Source organism: Gambusia affinis, linkage group LG02 (assembly GCF_019740435.1).
Source record: "Gambusia affinis linkage group LG02, SWU_Gaff_1.0, whole genome shotgun sequence".
In the NCBI taxonomy this organism is placed as follows: Eukaryota; Metazoa; Chordata; class Actinopteri; order Cyprinodontiformes; family Poeciliidae; genus Gambusia; species Gambusia affinis.
In genome coordinates, this window is record NC_057869.1 from 27893629 (window position 1) to 27916857 (window position 23229).

Below are 23229 nucleotides of genomic sequence, written 5' to 3' on the forward strand. Positions count from 1 at the left end.
TGTTGCTTCTACATGCACCTCGTTGTTCGTCACAGAATGACTCTCACTCTCTTTTTCCGGGTTGTAGCGGCTGGTGTACCGTGTGGAGAGAGGCTCCTGTATGTCTTTTGACTTCTCTGGTTTCTGTTCATCACTGTGAAGACTGTACAGGCTTCTCACAGGAAGAATCCGACAGTATGGCGTTAAACCTGACCATTGACAGCAACAACCCGCCTCTAGGTGAGCTCCAGCTGCGGTCGGTTTGTTATTCCAGCTTCAATAAGCCCGTGAGCCTGCACGCGCCCCGGGTGACAGCTCAGCAGCTAGCAAAACAAAACACCGCTCTAATTTTTTTCTGTATTTATATTCGTGTTATGTTTACTTTTGGAGCGACATGAAAGTACTTAAGTCGGACAATGTAAAATAAAAATAAACCCGCAAAAAGTTTCCGTTTATATCAGAAAAAAGTGTTTAAATTGGTGGTAAGTGTCCATGATGTATCCTATTATATCCTGTTCACCCAGTTGGTCTGTAGGAGCTCCGCCACCGCAGCTCTCTTGTAGTCGTGGCGCTCTAAAAAGCCACAGATGTAGCCGGCTACTGTAATTTTTCCCGGTCCTAAAAATAGTAAAGTTACACATTATACGCACACTGTCATTGTAGCTCCACATCCCATTTTTGTTATTTACTGTAACCAGCTCTTTGAACTTGAAAGTAACACATCAGTAAGCACAGATTTCACTGGGACACACACCGAGTGTCGGATGTCACTCTGAGCCTTGAAGTGGCTTTGAAGTCATAGTTATTGTATATGCCGTGATATCCTGCTAAGGTAATCTGTTATCTTGATTTTACTTGATAATATTACAATTCCAGTGGTTGTTAATCCAGTGTTGCACTTGGATAATCTAACGTAGGGACTATCAAAGCCAATAGGTCAAACAGCGCCCTCTTTTGTACCTCAGAGGGAATACAGCAGGCTGATGCAAGCATACTGAAATGTGACATTTGTTGAACTTTCATTTTGGTTTGTTTTAACTGATGCCTTTCTGGTTTTGGGAACTGGAGAAACGTGCTGTCAGTAGGTACAAAAAAATCGAATCCCGACGTAAGGTTCTCCTTGTGCGTGCGTCGATTCTTTCCATTATAACTATGTTTTTAAAAGTTTAGTTGGTTCTTTGTCATTTTGTAGAAAGTCTAAAGAGTCGCATGTTTGACTCCAGATCTAGATTATTGTTTCTGATATCATTTATGAAGTGAGACTCTTGTTTTGCAGAGAGAAAAAAACAATAATAAAACAATTATTGGTTCTACAGGAGCGCTTTTGACTGCAGAGCATGTGAAGAACACTGTGCAGGTGTCTGTGGAGGAAGGAAGCGATAACAGCCTTCACATCTCAGAGTAAGTGAGATGGTTGATCTGTTTTACGATTGTTCTTCATGGAAATTTGGTAACAAACACATAAAAAGTATTCCTACTCCTGTGGTAAAGTTTAAACTGTACGGATAAAATTTTAAAGCACTCTATCCGAACAGGCACGATTTGACAGAACGGACAATGAACTGATTTGATCGGCTAATGAAATCTTCTGTTTTTGAAGATTTAATTTTTGAACAATCTGGATTTTTTTTCACCAATGCACTACTTAGGTTTTCAGAGTGATGACAACCGACCCTAGAACCATCTTATTTGACAAGTCTGTTTTATTTCTTCTCTTTATTTCAACTTCGAATTTAGGTCAACTCACACAAGAAATTATTGAAATAAGTCATTTTTAAAAAAGGATATTTCTGTCATTTGTACCTTAAAAAAAAAAAAAAAAAAAGATAGTATTTTTAAGCCTTAAAATCAATATGTTGGGGTGTGCTGTGGTGGCGTAGGGGATAATGCGACCCGCGTTGGGAGGGCTTGAGTCCTCGATGCGGCCTTCACGGGTTCGATTCCCGGACCCATCGACATTTACCCCCTTTCCTGTCAGCCTACTTTCAAATAAGGCACACTAGAGCCCACAAAAGACCCCCTGGAGGGGTAAAAAAAAAATCAATATGTTGTTTCTTTTTTCCTCCAGTTCAATCCAGTTCAGCGACACTAACTCCATCAGCCGCTACCTGGCCCGGGTTGCTCCCGGCCTCGGCCTCTATGGAGCCAACATGATGGAGCAGACTGAGGTCGGTACACTCTGACTGGGTGGAAGTGTTTCACACTCACTCTGAATTGACAACCTTTTAATGTGATCGGTGACTTCAGGTTGACCATTGGCTGGAGTTCAGCGCTCGCCGGCTGTGCGATCAGCCTGACTTGACGCTGGCGCTGGGCGACCTGGACAAGGCCCTGTCTTTGCGGACCTTCCTGGTCGGACACGCCCTCACCCTGGCTGATCTGTCTGTGTGGGCCGCCCTGAAAGGTAACTGACAGACAGCCTCCATGGAAACTAATCGGATGAAAACTTTAAGAGCATTACCCATTATAGGCAAGATGGTTATTGTTCACAACTTTCCCACAGAAACCCGATTTCAGAAATCGGGTTTCCCGATTACAGAAACCCTACATGAGTATCTTTTCCCTGATATACATGTAGACTGCAGCAGCTCAGCTTGTGAATTTCTTTTCTCCATAGATCACAGCAGTTGGCCAAGTCAGAGCAAAGGTTTCCCTCATGTCAGCCGATGGTTCTTCTTCCTGAACTCGCAGGTTCCCTTCTCTTCTGTGGGCAGCAAGTATGCCAGCAAGAAATCTGCAAAGAACAACTCCAATGTAAGTCTTTTTAAAAAACAATATTTTGTTTATTTAACCAGGTAAACCCTGTTAGGATCTAGATCTGATTTTCAAGACTTAATTCTGTTCTCTCTTAACCATGAATTGGTTATGTTTTCAGGTTGTACCCTTGCACATGCTGCAAAAACACAAAATCTCACCAAGTATTTCTGTTTTAGTACAGTTGAAATAAGACAAAACTAACTTGCAAGTAACCTTTTAAGGTGATATAGGAGCTTGTTTTAAGGAAATAATTCCTTAGTTCCACAAGATGTTTTCACTTTAAAATGGGAAAAATGGGGTTTCCTGTTTATCATTATAAATGAAGTAGTCTGCCAGTGGATCTTAAAAAGATCCTGTAACTTGCTGAAAAGCTACTTGTGAGTTAGTTCCATTTTATTTAAACTGTACTAAGATATTTTCACTAGAAACCAGACTAAAAATTCTTGGTAAGATTTTGTGATTTTTTTGCTGTGCTGAAACCAACAAAACAAATCATGACGATAACATTTGACTGGCTCTCATGCAGCAGCTGACTGGTTCTAATGGGTAATTTATCTTTAATCAACATGTTCCAGTCAGGTGAGAAGAAGCAGGATGTTGGGAAGTTTGCGGATTTGCCTGGAGTTGAGATGGGGAAGGTGGTAGTTCGATTCCCTCCTGAGGCCAGCGGGTAGGGGTGCACTTTTAATCTGCTCTGTTCTGATGAAGGTTCATTTGCTTGTCTCCTGACTTGAACTGCCTTGGTGTCTCTCTGTGAGCAGGTACCTGCACATCGGACACGCCAAAGCGGCCCTGCTGAACCAGCACTACCAGGTGACGTTTAAAGGCAAGCTCATCATGCGCTTCGACGACACCAACCCGGAGAAGGAGAAGGAGGACTTTGAGAAGGTCGGGTATTGTCAGAATGTGAAACGATTGAGAATTAGTGACATTGTTTCTAATCAGCGTGTACAACACGTGGCATGGCAAAACGGAGAATTTACCTCTGTGCTCTGTGTACTTCACCTCAGGTTATCCTGGAAGACGTCGCCATGCTCCAGATCCATCCAGACCAGTTCACCTACACCAGCGACCATTTTCCCGTCATCATGCGGATGGCGGAGAAGCTTCTCGCCGAGGGCAAAGCCTACATCGATGACACCCCCCCTGAGCAGATGAAGCAGGAGAGGGAGCAGCGCATCGAGTCCCGATGCAGAAACAACAGTACGGCATGCGGAGCTGTCGCTGCGTTGTTTCAAATCAAAAAGCTTGCAAACTAATCGGCATGTTGATCGTCCATTCGTAGCCGTGGAGCAGAACATGAAGATGTGGGCCGAGATGAAAGCCGGGACCGAATTCGGTCAGAGCTGCTGCATGAGAGCCAAGATTGACATGAGCTCCAACAACGGCTGCTTGAGAGACCCCACCCTGTACCGCTGCAAGAACACCCCCCACCCGCGCACCGGAACGACCTACAAGTACGAAGTCTTTCGTTTGAGAACTGGTTTGACTTTTTAACTGCTTTTTGCACAGATTCACATCATGAATACTAAATAATGTATAAACAAGCAAACTTCAGAAGTAACTAAAAGAAGCCTATAGATGGCTTCATAAAAAACAAACTAAAAAGAACAGGGTAAACTTTTTACCCTGGTTCTTAAAAAAGATCTTGCAACTTGTATCTAAAATCAAGGCCTTAAATTCCTATAAAAAAAATTGGAGTTGGCCTCAGCACGTCTTAAATTTTGTCATGACAGAACTATTTAATGTCCTATGTAGCTCTTTTTTCTCGTGGTAAATTTCTGTCGGTCAAAAGTTTGCGTAACTCACAGACACGAGGTGTTTGAGGCTACCGCTAACTAGCTGCTAATATACCTTTTCTAGCTAACTAGCGTCTTTTGCATCTCGCTAGCAAAAACATCTTATGGAAAGTACATATTTATCGCCTGTTGATGTTCATCTTCACCGCTGGCTCATTTCTGTTGCTTCCCATACGAGGCGAGGTGCATTCTGTGAAGGAAAAAAATATTTTAAATTTGGCAGTATGAAAGAGCCAAAAGCAGTGTGAGAACCACAAAGCCACTGCCAAGAGGAACAAACAAAACCCAGAAATTTCAGTCTTTGCTATGTTTGTTAGTTGTTGTTTTTTTTTTGGTCTATTTCAAGGTGGCATTAAATAGGTCTTAAAAAGTCTTGCTGAAACATCCAGATACTCTGCTTGTATTACATCTTTAAGCATTTTCTTCAACATGTTCATCAAGCAGTCACTCCCACTTCCCTTTTCTTCCAGAGTCTACCCAACGTACGACTTTGCCTGCCCCATTGTGGACAGTCTGGAGGGGGTCACTCATGCTCTCAGGACAACTGAGTACCACGACCGTGACGAGCAGTTCTACTGGTTTATTGAAGCTCTAGGCATCAGGAAGCCCTACATCTGGGAGTATGCCAGGCTCAACCTCAACAACACAGTGCTGTCCAAACGGAAACTCACCTGGTTTGTCGACCAGGGATATGTGGACGGGTGGTAAGCTTATTCTGGTTAATGTACCAGGACCTGTGTGCTGTTTTCCCCCTCTATATCTTTAGTTGTTTTTGACCTTTGCGCCATCTTGGTTTCCAGGGACGATCCTCGCTTCCCTACTGTCAGAGGAGTGTTGAGGAGAGGAATGACTGTGGAAGGTCTGAAGCAGTTCATAGCAGCCCAGGTATGTCCCAGCTGTGACTGAAGGGAGCGACTGCTTCATCATAGCACGGAAGGCCAGATCATAAGACATTACTCCTGCGTTTCTAAAACTATTGATCTTGGTTTAATAGTCACCAGTTTGTAAAGTTTTGAACTGCAGATACCAATTTCCTCCCATTGCAAGTTCTCTTTCTGAACTGTAATATTTAGGGGTGCACTGATTAATCCTTACTTTTAGAAACGCTGCGATTGGCTGATATTTACATGTAAAACAAATCTTATCCACTGATCTTATCTACCTCTGCAAAGGTCTGAAAGCTAGAATACAAATTACAGAAAATATCTTTAAAAAAAACAACTAGATTTTATTTTAATCATTCCTTCTGTGAGTTAACTTGAATTCAAAGTGGAAATAAATAGAATAGGATAGGAGTGCATTGGTGGAAAAAAAAGAAATCAAAATCTTTCAAAAATTAAATCAGAAAGTTTGATTAGTCAATAAAATCATTATATTATATTATATTATATTATATTATATTATATTATATTATATTATATTATATTATGTTATATTATATTATGTTATGTTATGTTAACAGCATTAGGTTTTGCTTTCCTAGTCCATGCCCGGTCATTAATTATTCATAAAGGAAGTGAGGTAATCTCACGCTGCTGTGTGAGGAAAAACTGTGAAGCCTTTTGAAAACTAGCTGTAGCATCTTATGTCAAAGATTAGACATAAGATTAGACAAAATATTATTCACTTCACTGTTACAGAAATTAACTAATCAAAATGTTTTTCCTCATCTTTTGTCCTCTCAGGGCGGATCGAGGTCAGTGGTGAACATGGAGTGGGACAAGATCTGGTCCTTCAATAAGAAGGTATTTCTATTCATATTCATCTGATCTCAGTTTGTGTTGAAGCCTGTTCATCTTTTCCACATCATCACAAACAAATACTGAAAATAGACTCCCATAATTACACTAACAAAGTTATTTCTCAGTCATTATTATGATCAGGTATTAATGTTGTACATGGACTGTATGCTGCTCACTGTGGTTGCAGTCTGTCAGTCCTTCAGTTTGCCATTGGCTGGAATATTTGAGTAAAACTTATTACTGATATGGTGAAACCTAGACGCCTTAGCTAAATAAAATTTTAATTATTGTTCTTTTTTGAACTTGGCAACCTTTTTTGCGTTATGATGAAGCAAGCTGATGTTAAAAGCTAAACTGAAACCGCCACACAGCCTGTTTGCAGATCACTTATTAGCCTGTGTGTAAGGTCAAAAACTTTATTTTTAGGAGACGAACCTTCTGTCAGGTTTGTCCTCAAACCATGATCATAACTGGTTCTGACAGCCTCGGCCTTTACCCTCCATAAATCACTCCCTGATGTTTTACAGCCAGCATGGCTTCTAGCTGCTTAGCAGTGCTTTTTCTGTTTCATGCTTTCAGCTACCCACATGTCTTTTTTTCCCCTGCCTGCTCTTCAGCCTCTTCCTCATCTCTTTTATGTGCAGCATCACCTGCATCATTTCACTTCACACATCATCTTAAATATTTTTAACCGTGTTGCTTCCCTTTGTTAGCACTTGCAGCATGATCTTAAAACCGGGTAGAAAGAAAAAAGGGCGCTGTGCCTTTAAAACATTTCGACTGATAAATTTTAAGCTTAGTTTTAATAAAATTACGGAAAAACTCTGAACGCACACTGGAAACATTATTATTATTAGTTTATTTGATGGGGACAGACATACAGCGACATAGACAAACCGAAAGAAAACAGCAGTCCCATGTTTATGTCACAGTGCAATAGCAAAAGCTAATTCGCAGCACTTGTCCCTAGATGGGCTTTTTAAAAAAGAAAATACCTCTAAAAGTAATAATCAAACAGACGGTAAGACATAAAACATCAAAACATCAAAAGTGAAGCTCTACTTATCGTTGTGTAAAGATGGCGGTTATATTCCAGCATAGGTTGCTTAAAATAAACACATAAACGTGGCTAAATGCATCATGTCTGGTGCACATGCTCCACCTCTGCCCTCTCCAGACGGTTGATGTTAAAAAAAAAAAAATAAGGTGGTAAAATGCAAAACACGCACTCAAAAATCTTTTTTTCTGTGGGGACTCTGCATATTTTCACGTCAGTTCCATTCATATTATTTATTAAAGTGCTAATTTGCTACAGACTGCATCTCATAAGACTTTACAGGAACATCAGATCCACTGCAAATCACGTCATACAATATAATCCAGTCATTTCAGATTCAGATCCATTAAATTACAGCACAATGTAATTAAAACCTGGGAAAACTTCATTTAATCACTAGACCCTACAGGAATCCCTCATCTTAACCAAGCACATGGGAGGGAATGCTCTGTTTTTTGTTGTTTGTTTAGTTTTTTTATCCTATTGTGTAAATTGTAGAGAGTTGTGTGGTAACTATGAGATGATTGTGATCACTGTTGTAGTAATGGGGCACTGTGAGGGTTCCTGTTTATCATTCAGCTCCAGTGGCAGTCCGCCGCCTCTTGCTGGTGTGTTTTTTGGAGTTGTACATCTGTTTCTCTGGGATTTTTGTTGCTCAGCTGATATTATTTCACTCTTCACCTCAGCCGCTTCCTCTCTCTTAGTTTCTACCATACGCTCTGGCTGCTCTTGTTGTTTTTTTGTTTTTTTTTGTGTGTTTTTTTTCAAATTATTTTACTTTGACAATTTGCTGTTGTGTTGCTGAAGAAAAATGAAAAGCTTCATCAACATCGTAGCGTGTCTTCTTTTCTTTTTAATGATGTTTGAAGAGGAGTAAAAGGCACAAAATCCAGAAAACAAAAACAGGGACCCGCGAAACCAAGTGAAAAGTACATTATGTGCCAATGTGTCTGCCTCTTTTCCTTTCTGTGTTCCTCCCTCTTTGTACCTGACATTCAACAAACATCTCACTCTTCTGTTTCCAAGCTGCCCGTTAGCTGTCTGAAGGTACTCCTCCACCACGTCCTCCTCCTCCTCCTCTTCTTCCTCATTCTGACCCGCCCTGCTTCTGTCATGCGCTGCCGTCGTTCACCAGCCAAACCCAACGCTTAGGAGCATCGACAAGCAAAACTTTAGATTCATGTTATGAGCTCCTCCTAGAGATTAATAGTAACGATTATTTGCAGCTTTATTGTTTGTCTCAGTTAAACTAAATGGCCTCCCAAACTATTCACCCGTTTGTCGTTCTCCCCATCCATTGTTCATCTTTCACCCTTTGTTCTCAGCTGTTTGGAAACAACCTTTTTACATATTTACCATGCAGCAAAGCACATTTTACTAAATTCTAAGATTTACTCATCTTTGAGCTATTTAGTAAAATTACAAGGAAATTAATGTACAAACAATTTTGAGATATTAAATACTTTAGCTTTTAGACAGGGAATGGCAAATATAGTGAGGAAATTTTAAATGATTTTGTTGGATAATGTAGAGAAAATATTCATCTAATGGCCTGTTTGAAGCGCGTCCTTTCTGAAAACAGCCAGCGTCTTGGATTGGTTTTTCTGCTTTAATTGACCCTGACCCGCAGGGAGAAAAAAAAAAGAAGCTAACACACCACACCCTATGGTCCTAAATTATATTGACAATGAACCTCTTCAGTGTGAAAGTTGTTACTGACTGAAGATTTCAAGATAGACATCTGTGCTCTGACAACAGAGAGTTACGAAGGAGACTGAATAGAGTGAAGGGCTTAGAATTGCTAACTGTGCCATTTGCTAACTGTGCTAATTACTAATACAAGATTCTAAGGGCAATTAACTTTTCAACTTTAAAATGATGTTTTCTTTACTTAAAAGTTTAAGTCAAAGATTATTTTAACTATAATAAACCATTCTTAGCATTTCTTAAATGGAAACCGAAATTGGTTAAAATTGGTCTTGGTGGGTCAAATCTTAAACGCCAGAGATGAAGAATCAGTTGCAATACTCTGATTTGCTGCTTCTTTAGCGTCTGTTTCATTAAGATCGCTTCAGCTTCTTTGTCACGTTGTTACAGATAGATTGTTGGCTGTTTGTGTAAACTTAACCTGGCTGGTTAAATAGGAACATTTGAGCTGACCTTTAAGTGAACACGATCGACTCATAAAATCAGTTTTTCTTTATTTTTCTGTTTAGTTGCTCACACTCTGCATTTGTTTCTTTCTGAGCTGGGCAGTCTTTCTTTTGGGTTTATTTTACAAATAAACTTTTAAGTTCCACTATTTGCTTCTTTGCCCTTTTTGTTTGTCAGATTATTTTATGTCAATATTTTCATGTTGCTCTTACTGACCGTGGATCTCTTCTCTGTGTTGCCATGTCAGGTTATTGATCCTATAGCTCCCAGATACACAGCTCTGTCCAGCTCCTATGTGGTTCCGGTTTCAGTCCCAGAGGCAACAGAGGAGATGAAGGAGGTGGCCAAGCATCCCAAGGTTAGTGGGTTTATTGTCCTTAATCTTCCGTAATTTAGGGAGATGAGCAATCGACCAACATATACATGAGAAACCAATCTTATCTACATCTGCAAAGGTCTTGCTTAGCAAATGTCGTTGCAAAATATAGCGACATTTCACACACAATAAAATCTGTATCGGGTGGAATTGGCAGGTCGGGTTTTTTAACGATCGTTGATCGGCCAGAAAACTGCAATGGGTGCCCATCTATTTATCTGCATTCAGATTTGATTATTATTTGATATTTGTAGTTATAGAAAGGATGTGCATCTATAATTATTGAGAAAAATGTCTTGACATAATACAAATTTTGATTTATTGTTGTCAATAAACTATAATCAGGGGTTTAAAACCTGAACAGTATTATTTACTTTTTATTTCTACCATTTTATTTCTACCAAATATCAATGAATATGAAAATATGATTAAATGTACTTTGTACAGTTGAGTGACATAAATCACACTTTGTGGTATTTCGAAAGGAACTACTTTTCATGATCAGTACTTGCTGCACCAAACGGTTACCTCAAAAAAATAAGTAATAAGTAGTTTATATAATCATAATTCTCAGTATCATAAAATATGATAAAATTCTATGTCCATATCGCCCAGTCCTAATTTGTCGTTTTTATTTATTTATTTAACCTTTTTGGACAGGACTTTGGCTACTTATTTTCAGTTCAGTACTTGACTACTTGAGGCGTTCACTGACTTATAGGAAACCTCACAGAGCTCAATATTAACCCTGCCTACAGAACGAAGAGGTCGGCGTGAAGGAAGTTTGGTACGGACCTCGCGTTCTGATCGAAGGAGCCGACGCCGAGACTTTGAAAGAAGGAGAGACGGTCACTTTCATCAACTGGGGCAACCTCGTCATCACGAAGATCAACAAGTACGCAACGCTGGTTCATGTTAACCCCACATATCCGTGGACGAAAACTGCCTGTCCTTGTCCTGATCTCCTCTCCCGTCACTCAGAGCGTCGGACGGTAAGGTGGCGTCCATGGAGGCTCGTCTGGACCTGGACAACAAGGACTACAAGAAGACGGCGAAGATCACCTGGCTGGCTGAAACCAGCAGCGCCCCTGTGCTGCCCGTCGTCTGCGTCAACTACCAGCCTCTCATCACTAAGGCCGTCCTCACCAAAGACGACGACTTCAAAAAGTACATCAACAAAAACAGCAAGGTGGGTGTGCAGTGTGTGGAGTTCCCCGTTTCTGTTTCCGTTTCTGCAAGCTCTTCTTCTTGATCGCCTCTCTCTCTCTCTCAGCTGGAGGAGAAGATGCTGGGGGATCCGTGTCTGAAGAGCCTGAAGAAAGGAGACATCATCCAGCTCCAGAGGCGGGGCTTCTACATCTGCGACCAGCCGTACGAGCCAATCAGGTGAAAGATTGTTACTGTGTCGCTTTGCCACCCTGCTACGACATCCTGCTGTTCTTTTGGGGAGATAACTGTGTTTCTGTATAAAGTCCCAACAGCTGCAAGGAGAGTCCCTGTGTTCTCCTCTACATCCCAGATGGACACACCAAGGAGATGCCGACGGCCGGGTCCAAAGACAAAAACAAGAGCCAGGCCTCCAGCAACACAGTGAGTGTTTTAGGAGAAGAATCTGCAGGTTCTCATTTAAACTCTGCTTGATGTGTAGGGAAGAAAAGAAACATCGCCAGGCACTAGCAGGAACTTTATAAAACTGGACCAACCAGTTCTTCCACGGCTGGATAAGCAGGAAAGGCTGAAACTTCTAGACTTCATTCACATATCTTTGACGTTACTCAGAGTAAACATTGGGAAATGAAGCTGTAGAATAGAAAAAAACAAACAGCCTTTATTGGTCCACAAAGAGGAAATTCAGGTGTAACGTCATCAATGGATATAGAAAAGTTCACACAAAAAGTTGTTAATGTTTAAAGAAATAATAATAAAAAATAAGATTACTGTAACAACAATAATGGTATACTGTACAAGATTCTAACAAGAAATACTGTGCAGTTCTTAGAAATAGGCACATTGAACTTGTACATGTGTATAAAAACATTTAAGTACAATATGTGAAGAAATCTGCAGATTTCTTCACATCTGCAGAAAAACACGTGAAACAACAGTGGACATGTTATTTTAAAACGAGTGAGAAGTGAAGCAGAAAGACATGCAGGAATAAATATAGATAAAATGCCGTGCATAAACAAATGTTGTATATTCCTTTCCCAAGCAACCCTTCAGATTGGTCAGTGATGAAAACGAAGCCTCACTGCCACTGGCGACATTCAGAAGAAACTCTGAATCTGTTAATGTGTCAGAAAACTGAATAAAAAAAAAAAATCCTTCATTCATCACAATTTTTGAGTTCAGGAAAATATGTAATTTCTTTTTTTTTAACATATCGTCTGACCAATTTTTACAAAAAAAAACAGAACCTCATAATTTCTTGGAAAAAAGTATGGTGATTTAATTTCCTGTTTTATGTCTTCCTTTCTTAGCCTGCTAAGGTGACCAAAGCTCCTTCCAGCTCTGTCTCTGCTCCGTCCCCGACTCCCGCCTCAGCAGCCGACCTTTTCTCAAGGGTCGTAGCTCAAGGTGAAGCTGTCCGCGACCTAAAGGCTGCCAAAGCCCCCAAGGAGGAAGTGGATAAGGCCGTCCAGCAGCTCCTCTCTCTGAAGGTATTCCTACTTTGCCTGGAAGAACTAGAAGTGATGGATTCTGATAAAATGGCTACATCTCAACTTTTTAAAAAACTCTCATGCAGGCTCAGTTTAAACAGCAGACAGGTGTAGACTACAAGCCAGGTATGGCTCCGCCCACCTCCGCTCCAGCCACACCCGCTGCATCTGCCCCAACAGCGCCGGCATCAGAGGCTACCTACTGTCCGTACACCCGTGTTACCCAGCAGGGGGAGCTGGTGAGGAAACTGAAAGCAGAGAAAGCGCCAAAGGTACGAAACTTTTAATTATTAACCCACAATAATCTGTCTGTCTGTCACCGCTCAGACCACCGATCATTTATTCCACCCAGACGGATTTGTCCTACGTTTTCCTCATTGCATGTTCAGCCATCAAGTCACTGGTTTCAATTTTTTCCGGTCGTTCCTCATCGCTTCCGCCGCCGTCCATCTCTCTGTCGCGTTTGCATGAGAGTGAAGTTGAGTTGTGAACAGCCATAACTCTAAATCCTATTATCTATGGTACCAGGACCAGGTTGATGCTGCAGTGAAGCAGCTCCTGGCTCTCAAGGCGGAGTTCAAAGCGATCACTGGTCAGGATTACAAACTGGGGATGGGCGCGCCCACTTCCTCCGTCACCCCCACTATGACCTCCTCCTCTTCTTCCTCCTCTTCATCATCCTCCTCTTCTTCTACTGGCCTGTATGAGCGTGTCGCACTTCAGGGGGAAGTTGTGAGGAAACTGAAGTCTGAAAAAGCCCCCAAGGTATTCAGAGAGACGGTACTGGATTTTGTATCAAAATAACATGGATAAAGCATGCTTCAGAGACGTTTCCATAGGAACAAAAGCAAACATAACTTGCATCCAATGATTTTTTTTTTTTCACATGCAGAATCAACAGTCCATGTATTCATGCTGTCAGAAATTGATTCTATACCTTCTAAGATGGGATTAGAGAATAAATGCCTATCAATGCAGTTTCTCATGAGAAACTATAACTTTGTTTTTAGTACGTCCAGGTTTTTGCTTCATCTTAATAAAATCCCAGTCCCAATGGATACAAATGTGTAACACGGAGTCGGTGCATCCTTACATTGTCTTAAATTCATTATGGAAATGTAAGTTGGCCTCAAATACAATAATGACAGATCCCAACTTTTGTTGTGACAAAACTATTTGATCTTAGATTCTCAGGTAAGTAGTTTTTTTCTCGCAGGACTTTTCTGTCAGGCATTGGTTTGAGTCCCATGCAAACATCTTCAGTGCATTCTGTGAATCGAGGCACTTAAAAATGTCACAAACCAGCTGATAATATTCCCTTGCTAGCTAGCTTTTTGCATCAAAGAGCAAATTTATCACCAGTTAGCTGGACGACGTATGTAAATGACTTCCAATGCACATGTGTGCCTGTTGATAATGTGCATTACCACGATATTTGGTATGAATTGGTTATAGAAACTCAATTGAAATGGATAACAACTCAGTAAGGATCAGTTTCCAAATAATATCCCTGAACCAGACGCTCGGTTTGAGACAGACAAATAAGTAGAACTAAAATTTGCTCATTGGCGTTGCTGCAGGACAAGATTGATGCAGCGGTGAAACAGCTGCTCGCCCTGAAAGAAGAGTACAAACAGGCCACAGGGCAGGACTACAAGCCAGGAGCAGGCCCCTCCCCCAGCCCCGGCCAGAAGACCGCTGCCCCGACCCAGAACAGCACCAGCTCCGCTCCCGCTGCCGCCGCTGGCCTCTATGGGAAGGTAGCTGACCAAGGAGAGCTGGTCAGGAAGCTGAAGACCGAAAAAGCGCCTAAAGTAAGATTCCCCCTCCTTTAATCAACGCAGACAGTAACGCTTGAACTGTTTTACATTTTGTGACGTCAGAGCCACAAACGCAAATCAGTGAAGATTTTATTTGATTAGCAATGACCAAGATGGAGTGATGAGGAATGAAAGGGGAAGGAAGATGATGCATACTTTTAAAAATGTTGAGAAATAAATGTATAACGTTGCGGCATGCATTTTTATTTTATTTTTTGCATTATTTTATTTGCAACTAATGATTAATTAAGACCTTTAATCAATTAATCGGATAAAAAAACAAAACCTTGACACATTCTGCAGAATTATCACATAAGTCTATCAGAATATTTGAAATGCATTAAAAAATACAAATAAAATAAAAATTATATTGCATAAAATACAACAAAAGCATTTCATTGGTTGTACGCTTAATCATTTGTAGCAATGGATTCATCTGCAGCTACAAAATATTTAAAATCTCAGCCCTTTCTGCTTGACTTAACATCAATACAGTGAAGAGCTAATCTGTATATTTTTTGGATCATCCAACTAACTGGATAACAAAAGACACTTAGTAGGTGCCTTTTTTTCTTTTTACAGAATATGAAGCATCTATTCATCTTTTTTGAGTACATCTGATAGATGCAGATTGAAACTTTCTTCCAGTAGGGCGAAAACTACGACCCACAAAATTAAAACCTTCCCATAAAAACATTAGAAACAACACAAAGTATTCATCTTTTAGTGGTATATACAAATAAAGAGTGACCTGAATCGTGGGGGATTTTTTTGAGAACAGACTAATCCCAAAATGCACAAAAAAAAAAAAGTTTACTTTTGGATCTACAATGATTTACATTTTCATTCTTCCAAAGAAAATAATATTTTATTTGTTTAAACTAAATATTTAAGGACAAAAATTTAAATGAAAGTTTATTGTAATTGTAGTCTTTAGTGTTTTTGACCATGAGAAATGTGGAGTTGACTTTGACCCAAGTTTCTAGACGTTTGGACAGCGCTGGTAAGCCTGTCTTGTTTCATCAGGATCAGGTGGATGCTGCTGTGAAGCAGCTGCTGGCTCTGAAGGCAGAGTACAAGCAGCAGACCGGACAGGAGTATAAGCCGGGCTTACAGGCCCCAGCCAGCCCGGCTCAGACTCAGGCCGGTGCTGCCTCCACCCAGTCCAGCACGCCACCGCAGGCTCAGGAACTCTACACACAGGTGGCCCAGCAGGGGGAGCTGGTGAGAAAACTGAAGACAGAGAAGGCCGCTAAGGTAAGACAGCCACCGGTTGTTTTCACAGCCAAATTAAAGGAAATGAGAAAATGTAACGCTGCTGCCACGTTTTAGGAGCAAGTGGATGAAGCCGTGAAGACTCTGCTAGACCTGAAGGGGAAGTATAAGTCTCTGACCGGAGAGGACTACAAACCGGTGGCTGCTGCTGGAGCCAGCGGAGGAGAGGACAAGAACCGCAAGGAGAGGGAGAACAAGTCAGAAAAACAGGGAGGAGGAGGAGGGAAAAAGGGAAAAGGAGATAGGGGAGGTCAAGGAAAGGAGTCATCAGCAAGCGGAGGGGGTGGAGGAGAGGGCCAAGGCCCCAAGAAGCAGACACGGTGAGAGGCCAAACGACGACGGGAGGAAGACGAAGCTGTAGCAGCCGTCTTCTGTTTCAGCTTTCAAAACACATTTGAGATAAACCTGAACTTCACACTGGAGAGCTTTGATCTGAGTTTAGCTACATTCTGGTTTAAATATGTTGCTATTTAGGAAAACGAGGAACAAAATGTTCTTTTCACTTTTCATATCTATTGGTGCTGCCGCCTCACTGTCTTCAACAGAAATCATTGTGGTTTAGACAATTGGACATGTGCCAGACGTGTCGGCACACACTGCTAGTTCAAAGCTGCTTGTTCTTCTGGCTGTCTGTAATTATGCGGAGGTGAAGTTGGAAGGTCTCGGCCAATAAAAAGCCTGAATGCTGAGTCACTTTGTCGGTCCTGAGTGTGGTGTTGGTATGAATGGACTCTGATGGGTTTAGAGCATTGCTGTAGAGCATTGCTGGTGGAAACGATGACACAAGACGGACCTGTTGAGAAAAGCGCACGCCGCTGATTCAGCCACTGTGGAGGAATTTTCTGTCGGTGGTGAGTCAGAACGGTTTCAGCCCGAACCTGCATCGTCCTTGCTTGCTGTCTGCTGTCAGCCTCTAGATTACAGGCTTTGTTGTCTCCCTGTGCTACTAATTCTGGATCGTCTCAGTGGAGTTGCACCGATCAGCTTTTGATTTCCCATCTTTTTTTAAGTACCAACCTGCAGCCGGATCCAATTTCTCCTAAAGAACTACGATGGTCAACAGCAGTCAAAGCTCTGTTTTTCAGCTTTCTTACCATGAGTTGTCTTTATTTATATTAAAGCAGAGGCAATGTCACACTGTGTGAGAGAACACTCTGTCACAGTGGGTTTTACTATTATTTAAAGACAAAATTATTTTTTTTAAATTAGCGTTACCATGCTATGGTAATAATTCAGTTCCTACACAACTTTGCCGATTTTGTGATTTAAAAAATCTGTTTTTAAGATGTGACAAGTAAAAAAGAGCAATTTGTTCCTCAAAAACTACTAAAATAAATGACAGACTGGTTTTATTTTGTCAGTTTGCTACGGATGACTAACTGGCTTTGAGTGGCATTGGACTGGAAAGTGCATCATGGGGTTGCTTAATGTGACTCACGTGTAAAAGTGTGTGTGTGTGTGTGTGTTTAACTCAGTAATCATAGCCTTTAATCTAACAAACAGACTATTGCTTAAAAATGTAATAATCGACAGAAAGTGCTGTGTATAATTTTTTACAAGTTTTTTTTTTTTTTCCAACTCAGGTTGGGTTTGGAAGCCAAGAAAGAGGAAAACCTTGCAGATTGGTACTCTCAGGTGAGTCATTCTCACTCCACATTACTTTCAATCTGCTTGAATAAAAATCCAAAATATCCAAAATGTACGTCTTTTTTTTCTTTTTTCTTTCAGGTCATCACCAAGGCAGAGATGATCGAGTATTACGACGTGAGCGGCTGCTACGTGCTGCGGCCGTGGGCCTACTCCATCTGGGAGGCAATTAAAGACTTCTTTGACAGGGAAATTAAGAAGTTGGGTGTAGAGAACTGCTACTTCCCCATGTTCGTCTCCCAAGCTGCCTTGGAGAAGGAAAAGTCTCACATTGCAGATTTCGCTCCCGAGGTAAGTCAACATGCCGAGGGAATGGAAATCAGAAGTACAACCAGTATTCTTACTTGAAACGGACTCCGTGAAGATGATTGGCAAATGTAACATGGATTAGGATTGTTGTATTGTCCCTTTAGTGCAGTTATCATGCTTGACGTGCCTATAATCACTGTGGTTGGTTTGTTGTCAGGTTGCCTGGGTAACCCGTTCAGGAAAAACCGAGCTGGCTGAGCCCATCGCTGTCAGACCCACCAGTGAGACAGGTTTGTCCAACCACCTTCTGTTTGACTCGTTCTGGATTTTTACATTTTCATTTCTTATGGTAAATTAAATAAATGTAGAATTATAGATGCAACTTGAGTAAAAAAAAAAAAAAAAAGAAAAACAGAAATGAAGAACATAAACACAAGACAGAGAGATGAACTGGACAAGGTGTTGCATTAGGTGGAACTATAGCTCCACATTTCAATAGATTGAGCCAATGAATCTTGGTAATAAGATACAAACTAGAATCGAGTGGCGTTGTTTCTAAATGTTTTATTTTTGCTCATTTCACACAAGCATTCTAAATTATATCCTGTCATATAGTGTTTGTTATACTTTTCCCCCACTTCCTCGAGTGTTTGAAAAATAAGTTTATCCTTAAAGGGGCAGTTTTATGTAAAACTGACTTTTTTTGCGCTTTACATCATGTTATAATGTCATTTAGCCCTCTCCCGCCAGTCTCCCACTCAGCTCCTTCAGACTAGCCAGCAGTAATTAGCAACACCTGCTGGATCTGCACATCTGCTGATGTGGCTAGGAAGTAGCTCCTATAATGAGCTACTTCCTATAATAAACTCAACGTTCTCAGTGAAACGTTGGTAAATCTTTGTTAAAGGGTTAATAGAGGAGCCATGTTGTATTGACTTCCTGAAGGTGGAGTTTCAGAAAGAGCAGGAGGTTCTTAAAAAAACAGAGGCTCAATTACAAGGCATTAAATTGCAACGTCAAATTTCTGCATGTATAGCATTTTTATTTTACTGTGCTATAAAATGACACTATGTGCCTGAAAGACACATAAAAATGCCCCTTTAATTAGTTATTTTCCGATTCCGCAAATATCTACAAATTTCTACAACACTGATTCTGAAGAAGTTCCATGTTTTTAATGAAGCCGCTGCTGTGTTGATCCTGGATTTATGTTTCCTTTCTTTCATATCAGTGATGTATCCTGCCTACGCTAAATGGGTCCAGTCCCACAGGGATCTGCCGATCAAACTCAACCAGTGGTGTAACGTTGTGGTTAGTGAATAAAATTCACCCTCCTCCCATTCCCTTTCTTTACATAAATATAACAAGTTGATTAGTGCACAGATCTTTGTTTTTTTGTTGTTTTTTTTTAAACTCTTCATCATGTCTCATAATTTCAGAGGTGGGAGTTCAAACACCCGCAGCCTTTCCTCAGGACACGAGAGTTCCTGTGGCAAGAGGGACACACGGCGTTTGCCACAAAGGAGGAGGCAGCTGAGGAGGTACCACACCTGCACACCTCCTAATCCACTCCATCCTATAGAGGTCTGTTGATTGATTGTTTGTTTTTCTTTGGTTGTCCATGTTTAGGTTTTGCAGATCCTGGATCTGTATGCCAGGGTGTATGAAGAGCTGATGGCCATCCCAGTGGTGAAGGGGAGGAAGACCGAGAAGGAGAAGTTTGCCGGAGGAGATTACACCACCACGGTGGAGGCGTTCATCTCCGCCAGCCACCGAGCCATTCAGGTAGTGATAATTTAATAGTACAATTATCTGATTGCCACCTTTCAAAGCCACTCTTTACATTACAGAGAAAACGCCAAATTCATGAAATGCACAGAACAAATTAAAATGTAATCAAACATCAGGAAACACAGTGTGGTGTCTGTCTGACCCTTTCGTTCCATCTCATTAAGAATGAAAATGTCAAATTGTTCATACAAATATAAAACGACACATTTCCCAGGAAACGACAGATTATAAATGCATGACATTTTTAGTTTTATGGCAGCTGAATGAGCTTTGCGGAACCCCAGGATAAGATCATATTGATAAATACGACACATTTTGGGTGATGGGAAGGACAGAAGTAAGGAGCATAAGGACAACATTTTAAGCTGTTTATTCCCTCAGTTGCCTTGGGGAATGTCTCAGGGAAATAAATAACGATGGGAATAGACTGCTGACAGGGAGACAGTGGGGAATATCAGGAGTGGATAATGCGTTTCCCTGACAAATTCCTGTCCTACTGCGTATTTAATCATTCTGGAAACCATTTCAACTCCCCATGGTCAATCGTAGAGTATTTATCTATATTTTTCTAATCTCCACAGGGTGCTACATCCCATCATCTGGGTCAGAACTTCTCCAAGATGTTTGAGATTGCTTTCGAGGACCCCAAGAAGCCGGGCGAGAAGCAGCTGGCCTTCCAGAACTCCTGGGGCATCACAACCAGGACCATCGGAGTTCTCACCATGGTCCACGGGGACAACATGGGACTCGTCCTTCCACCCAGGGTGGCCTGCCTGCAGGTACGCTCACACGGATACACAATGCACTCAAGACATCTACATATTTAGCAACTGTTCAGACAAAACAAACAAACAAAAAACATCTGAATCGACTTGGAAACTTCCGTCAGCGCACCTCTTCGCTCACTTGGACACAAAATGCACTCGAGACGTCAACTCTTTCAGACTCCTAAAATAAAATATGCTTAATGTTCTCCTGTTTTCAGGTTGTCATCATTCCATGTGGGATCACTGCGTCCCTGTCGGAGCAGGAGAAGGAGGCCCTGTTGGCTCAGTGCTCCAAATACCTGAGCAGGCTGCTGGACGCCGGCGTCAGGGTGAAGAGCGACACGCGAGACAACTACTCTCCAGGATGGAAGTTCAACCACTGGGAGCTAAAGGTCTTCCTTCCTTCTGTGTAGATTTTAACTCGAGGGTGAAACCTCCTCCCCCATAAAATCCAAGTATACATTCTGGAAAGTGTAAATGATCGAGTCGTTGAATATTTTACAAGGTGAACCACTTCCAATTGCGTCCTGCTGGTGTTTAGTTATTTTTTTTTCCCTGTTTGTTTCATATAGGGAGTCCCCATCCGTCTGGAAGTGGGGCCCAAAGACATGCAGCAGAAACAGTGTGTCGCAGTGAGGAGAGACACGGGCGCCAAGGTGACGCTCCCAGAGGCTGAGGTGGAGAAAAGACTGCTGGGCATGTTGGAGGACATCCAGAACAACCTGTTTAAGAAGTAAGCAGCACGGTGTGGATCACCGTCATCCAGCTTTCACCTGAACACAATGGCACTGTGTTGTTGTAGTGTTAATCTGTGCTCTGGGCTCAAAAAATAGTGAAATATTTCAACAGTAGAAGATGATTAATATTCATAAAGATGTCTTTAATGTGACTGTCAGAGCTTCAGATGACCTGAAGTCTCACATGGTGGCTGTAGACACGATGGAGGCGTTCCAGAGAGAGTTGGACCAGGGCAAGGTGAGTTCCTCTGTTCCAGGTTCTGCTTTAGCTCCACGGCTTTTAGACTGCATGGACTAAATGAGTTCTACTTAGGCTTTTTCTCAGAAGACTGTGCTTTCTCAGATATTACTATCCATCTATTCCATTCACCGTCCTTCCATTTGTCTTTCCATTTATCCACTCCTTTGTTTTCTTCCCTTCCCAACCTAGCCTTACTTTTTCAGGTTTCAAAATCGAGCATTTTAAAGTCCCTTGAAAATGATTGAATTTCCATTAGGTGTTTGAAAGCGTTGGAAAGTGCATTTTCTGTGTAAATATCTTGATATTCAAACTCTGCGGTTTTGTAATAAAGTGCGATCTAATTCTTGATTAAATGCCTTGATTTGGAAAACGTTTTTTTACAGTTGAAACCAGATATTTTCATACACCTATTAAAAATATCTCTTTTTTTTTTTTTACTATGTGACATTAAATCAGACTAAACGTCTCTTGTTTTCTAGATCAGTTAGAATGACGAAAATTATTTCTATTTGCTAATGCTAAATGCCAGAAAATTTAGCGAGGACATTTTTTTAGATTTTGATTTTTTTGTGACCTCCAAGATGAATTATTATTAGAATAGACTCATTGTTTGATAACAGAAATTTCCACAACAGTTTATTGTATTTAAGCATTTAATTTGAGCAGAAACTCAGGATGCTTAAGATGATTTGTTTAGATTGTTTTGATGTGATGAATGTTTTTCATTCCTTATGTCTCAATCACTCATTAATCTGTGTAATTGATATAAAGGTTGTCTTATTTTTTGTGTGATGGTTTTTAGTGTTTTGTCCTCGGACCGGTCAAGTTTATAGGGTATATCCCACATCAGAGCAAACAATCAGGGATGCATCTGTTTTTTTTCCGTAGATTGTTCAGATTCCTTTCTGTGGAGGAATTGAGTGTGAGGACTGGATCAAAAAGACCACTGCCAAGTACGGCCGACATATTTAAAACATTCTGTGTGTATATCAAGAACTTAGTCGATTTCTGCTGGATCATTTACTGATTATTATGATTTATTTTTTCAACAGGGACCAGGACCTGGAGCCCGGAGCTCCGTCAATGGGAGCTAAAAGCCTGTGCATCCCCTTCTCTCCCATTAAAACCCTTCAGCCAGGCCAGATGTGCGTCAGCGGCAAGGAGCCTGCACAGTTCTACACTTTGTTCGGACGCAGCTACTAAACACCTGCTCCTTCAAAACGGCCTCCTGCTAGAAAAAGGGCTGCCCCACGTTCTCTAACATGTCTAACATAAGTGAGGAGGCTGACTTGTGTTTCAAATTTAAAATATGTATGTTTATTTTATTATTTTTTTCTACATGTTGTGAGATGATCGAAGGGAAATTAGGGATCCAGGAATTTAGTATTAGAATTTGGTTATAATCCTTTAAAGGTCACGGCCCAAGCTTTCTAACAGGCAGAATGGTTGCTCCCTCTGAGGTATTTTCTAGAATAAAACTGTAATCGGTGTCATAGTTTTGGTCATAACTTCTCTGTCTATTTGGTTTGGGGTTTTCGAAATCTGGAAAATACAAAAAATGGCAAGTAGCAATGAAATTTTACTCTCTACTTCTATCAGAGGAAAAGCCTGCCAACTCTCACTCACAGATGAACTGTCTCAGGAACTTGGTGAGCATTAAGATTTGCAGTGGGTGTGTAATCCTCACAGGTGTGTCAGATTTGCTGCTTGTCCAGTTCCATCATGTCGGCTCATTGTGATCTTCTGAAGCCTACAGAATGTATAACTATGGTGAAATAGCGATATGGTGTAAAGTCAATGAAGTTGCTGCCTACCACTTTTATCCCACAAAATATCTTTGCAGTCTGTACAATAAACCAATTTCCACTGCAAACTGGCCTGTGCTGTTTGAGTTGGGGTTCATCTTAATGGGACCTATGATTGTATTATTAAACCAAAACAGATTAAATGGCTGACTATAATAAGATTTTGAAATTATAAACTTATACAAAATGGCATAAAATTGGGGAACAGAAGAGTCCCGAATCTTAAAAAATACATCATCTAAATAAATGTACAATATTTGTGCTATATATTGAATGGTGCTGATGGTTTTTATGTGGACTATGGGCTGCACTTAAAGTAACTTATCTATGATGTATTGGCTATGTAAAAGTGCAGTTTGAATGCCTTGTTTGC

General features: G+C 41.0%; 1 protein-coding gene across 2 annotated transcripts; it reads left to right on the forward strand.

Annotated features, from left to right (window-relative positions):
- The first annotated feature begins 40 nt into the window (after positions 1–40).
- Positions 41–22935, forward strand: eprs1 (glutamyl-prolyl-tRNA synthetase 1). 2 transcript variants are annotated; one of them, XM_044098800.1, is made up of 35 exons: positions 41–219; positions 1296–1380; positions 2048–2147; positions 2227–2383; positions 2597–2733; positions 3312–3406; positions 3498–3624; positions 3747–3939; positions 4022–4193; positions 5006–5239; positions 5336–5420; positions 6221–6280; positions 9736–9846; positions 10623–10759; positions 10846–11053; positions 11138–11250; positions 11337–11454; positions 12345–12524; positions 12611–12796; positions 13053–13289; positions 14105–14338; positions 15371–15601; positions 15677–15939; positions 17203–17254; positions 17348–17557; positions 17733–17805; positions 18747–18826; positions 18955–19056; positions 19145–19300; positions 19888–20085; positions 20292–20465; positions 20646–20806; positions 20970–21048; positions 21940–22004; positions 22104–22935. In XM_044098800.1, the coding sequence occupies exons 1-35, from the start codon at positions 177–179 to the stop codon at positions 22252–22254; spliced, it is 5007 nt and encodes a 1668-aa protein (XP_043954735.1). In that variant the 5' UTR covers positions 41–176; the 3' UTR covers positions 22255–22935. The 2 variants fall into 2 exon arrangements, with proteins under 2 accessions (XP_043954735.1, XP_043954745.1); XM_044098810.1 differs by lacking the exon at positions 13053–13289 and having other exon boundaries at positions 48–219.
- Positions 22936–23229: the final 294 nt, after the last annotated feature.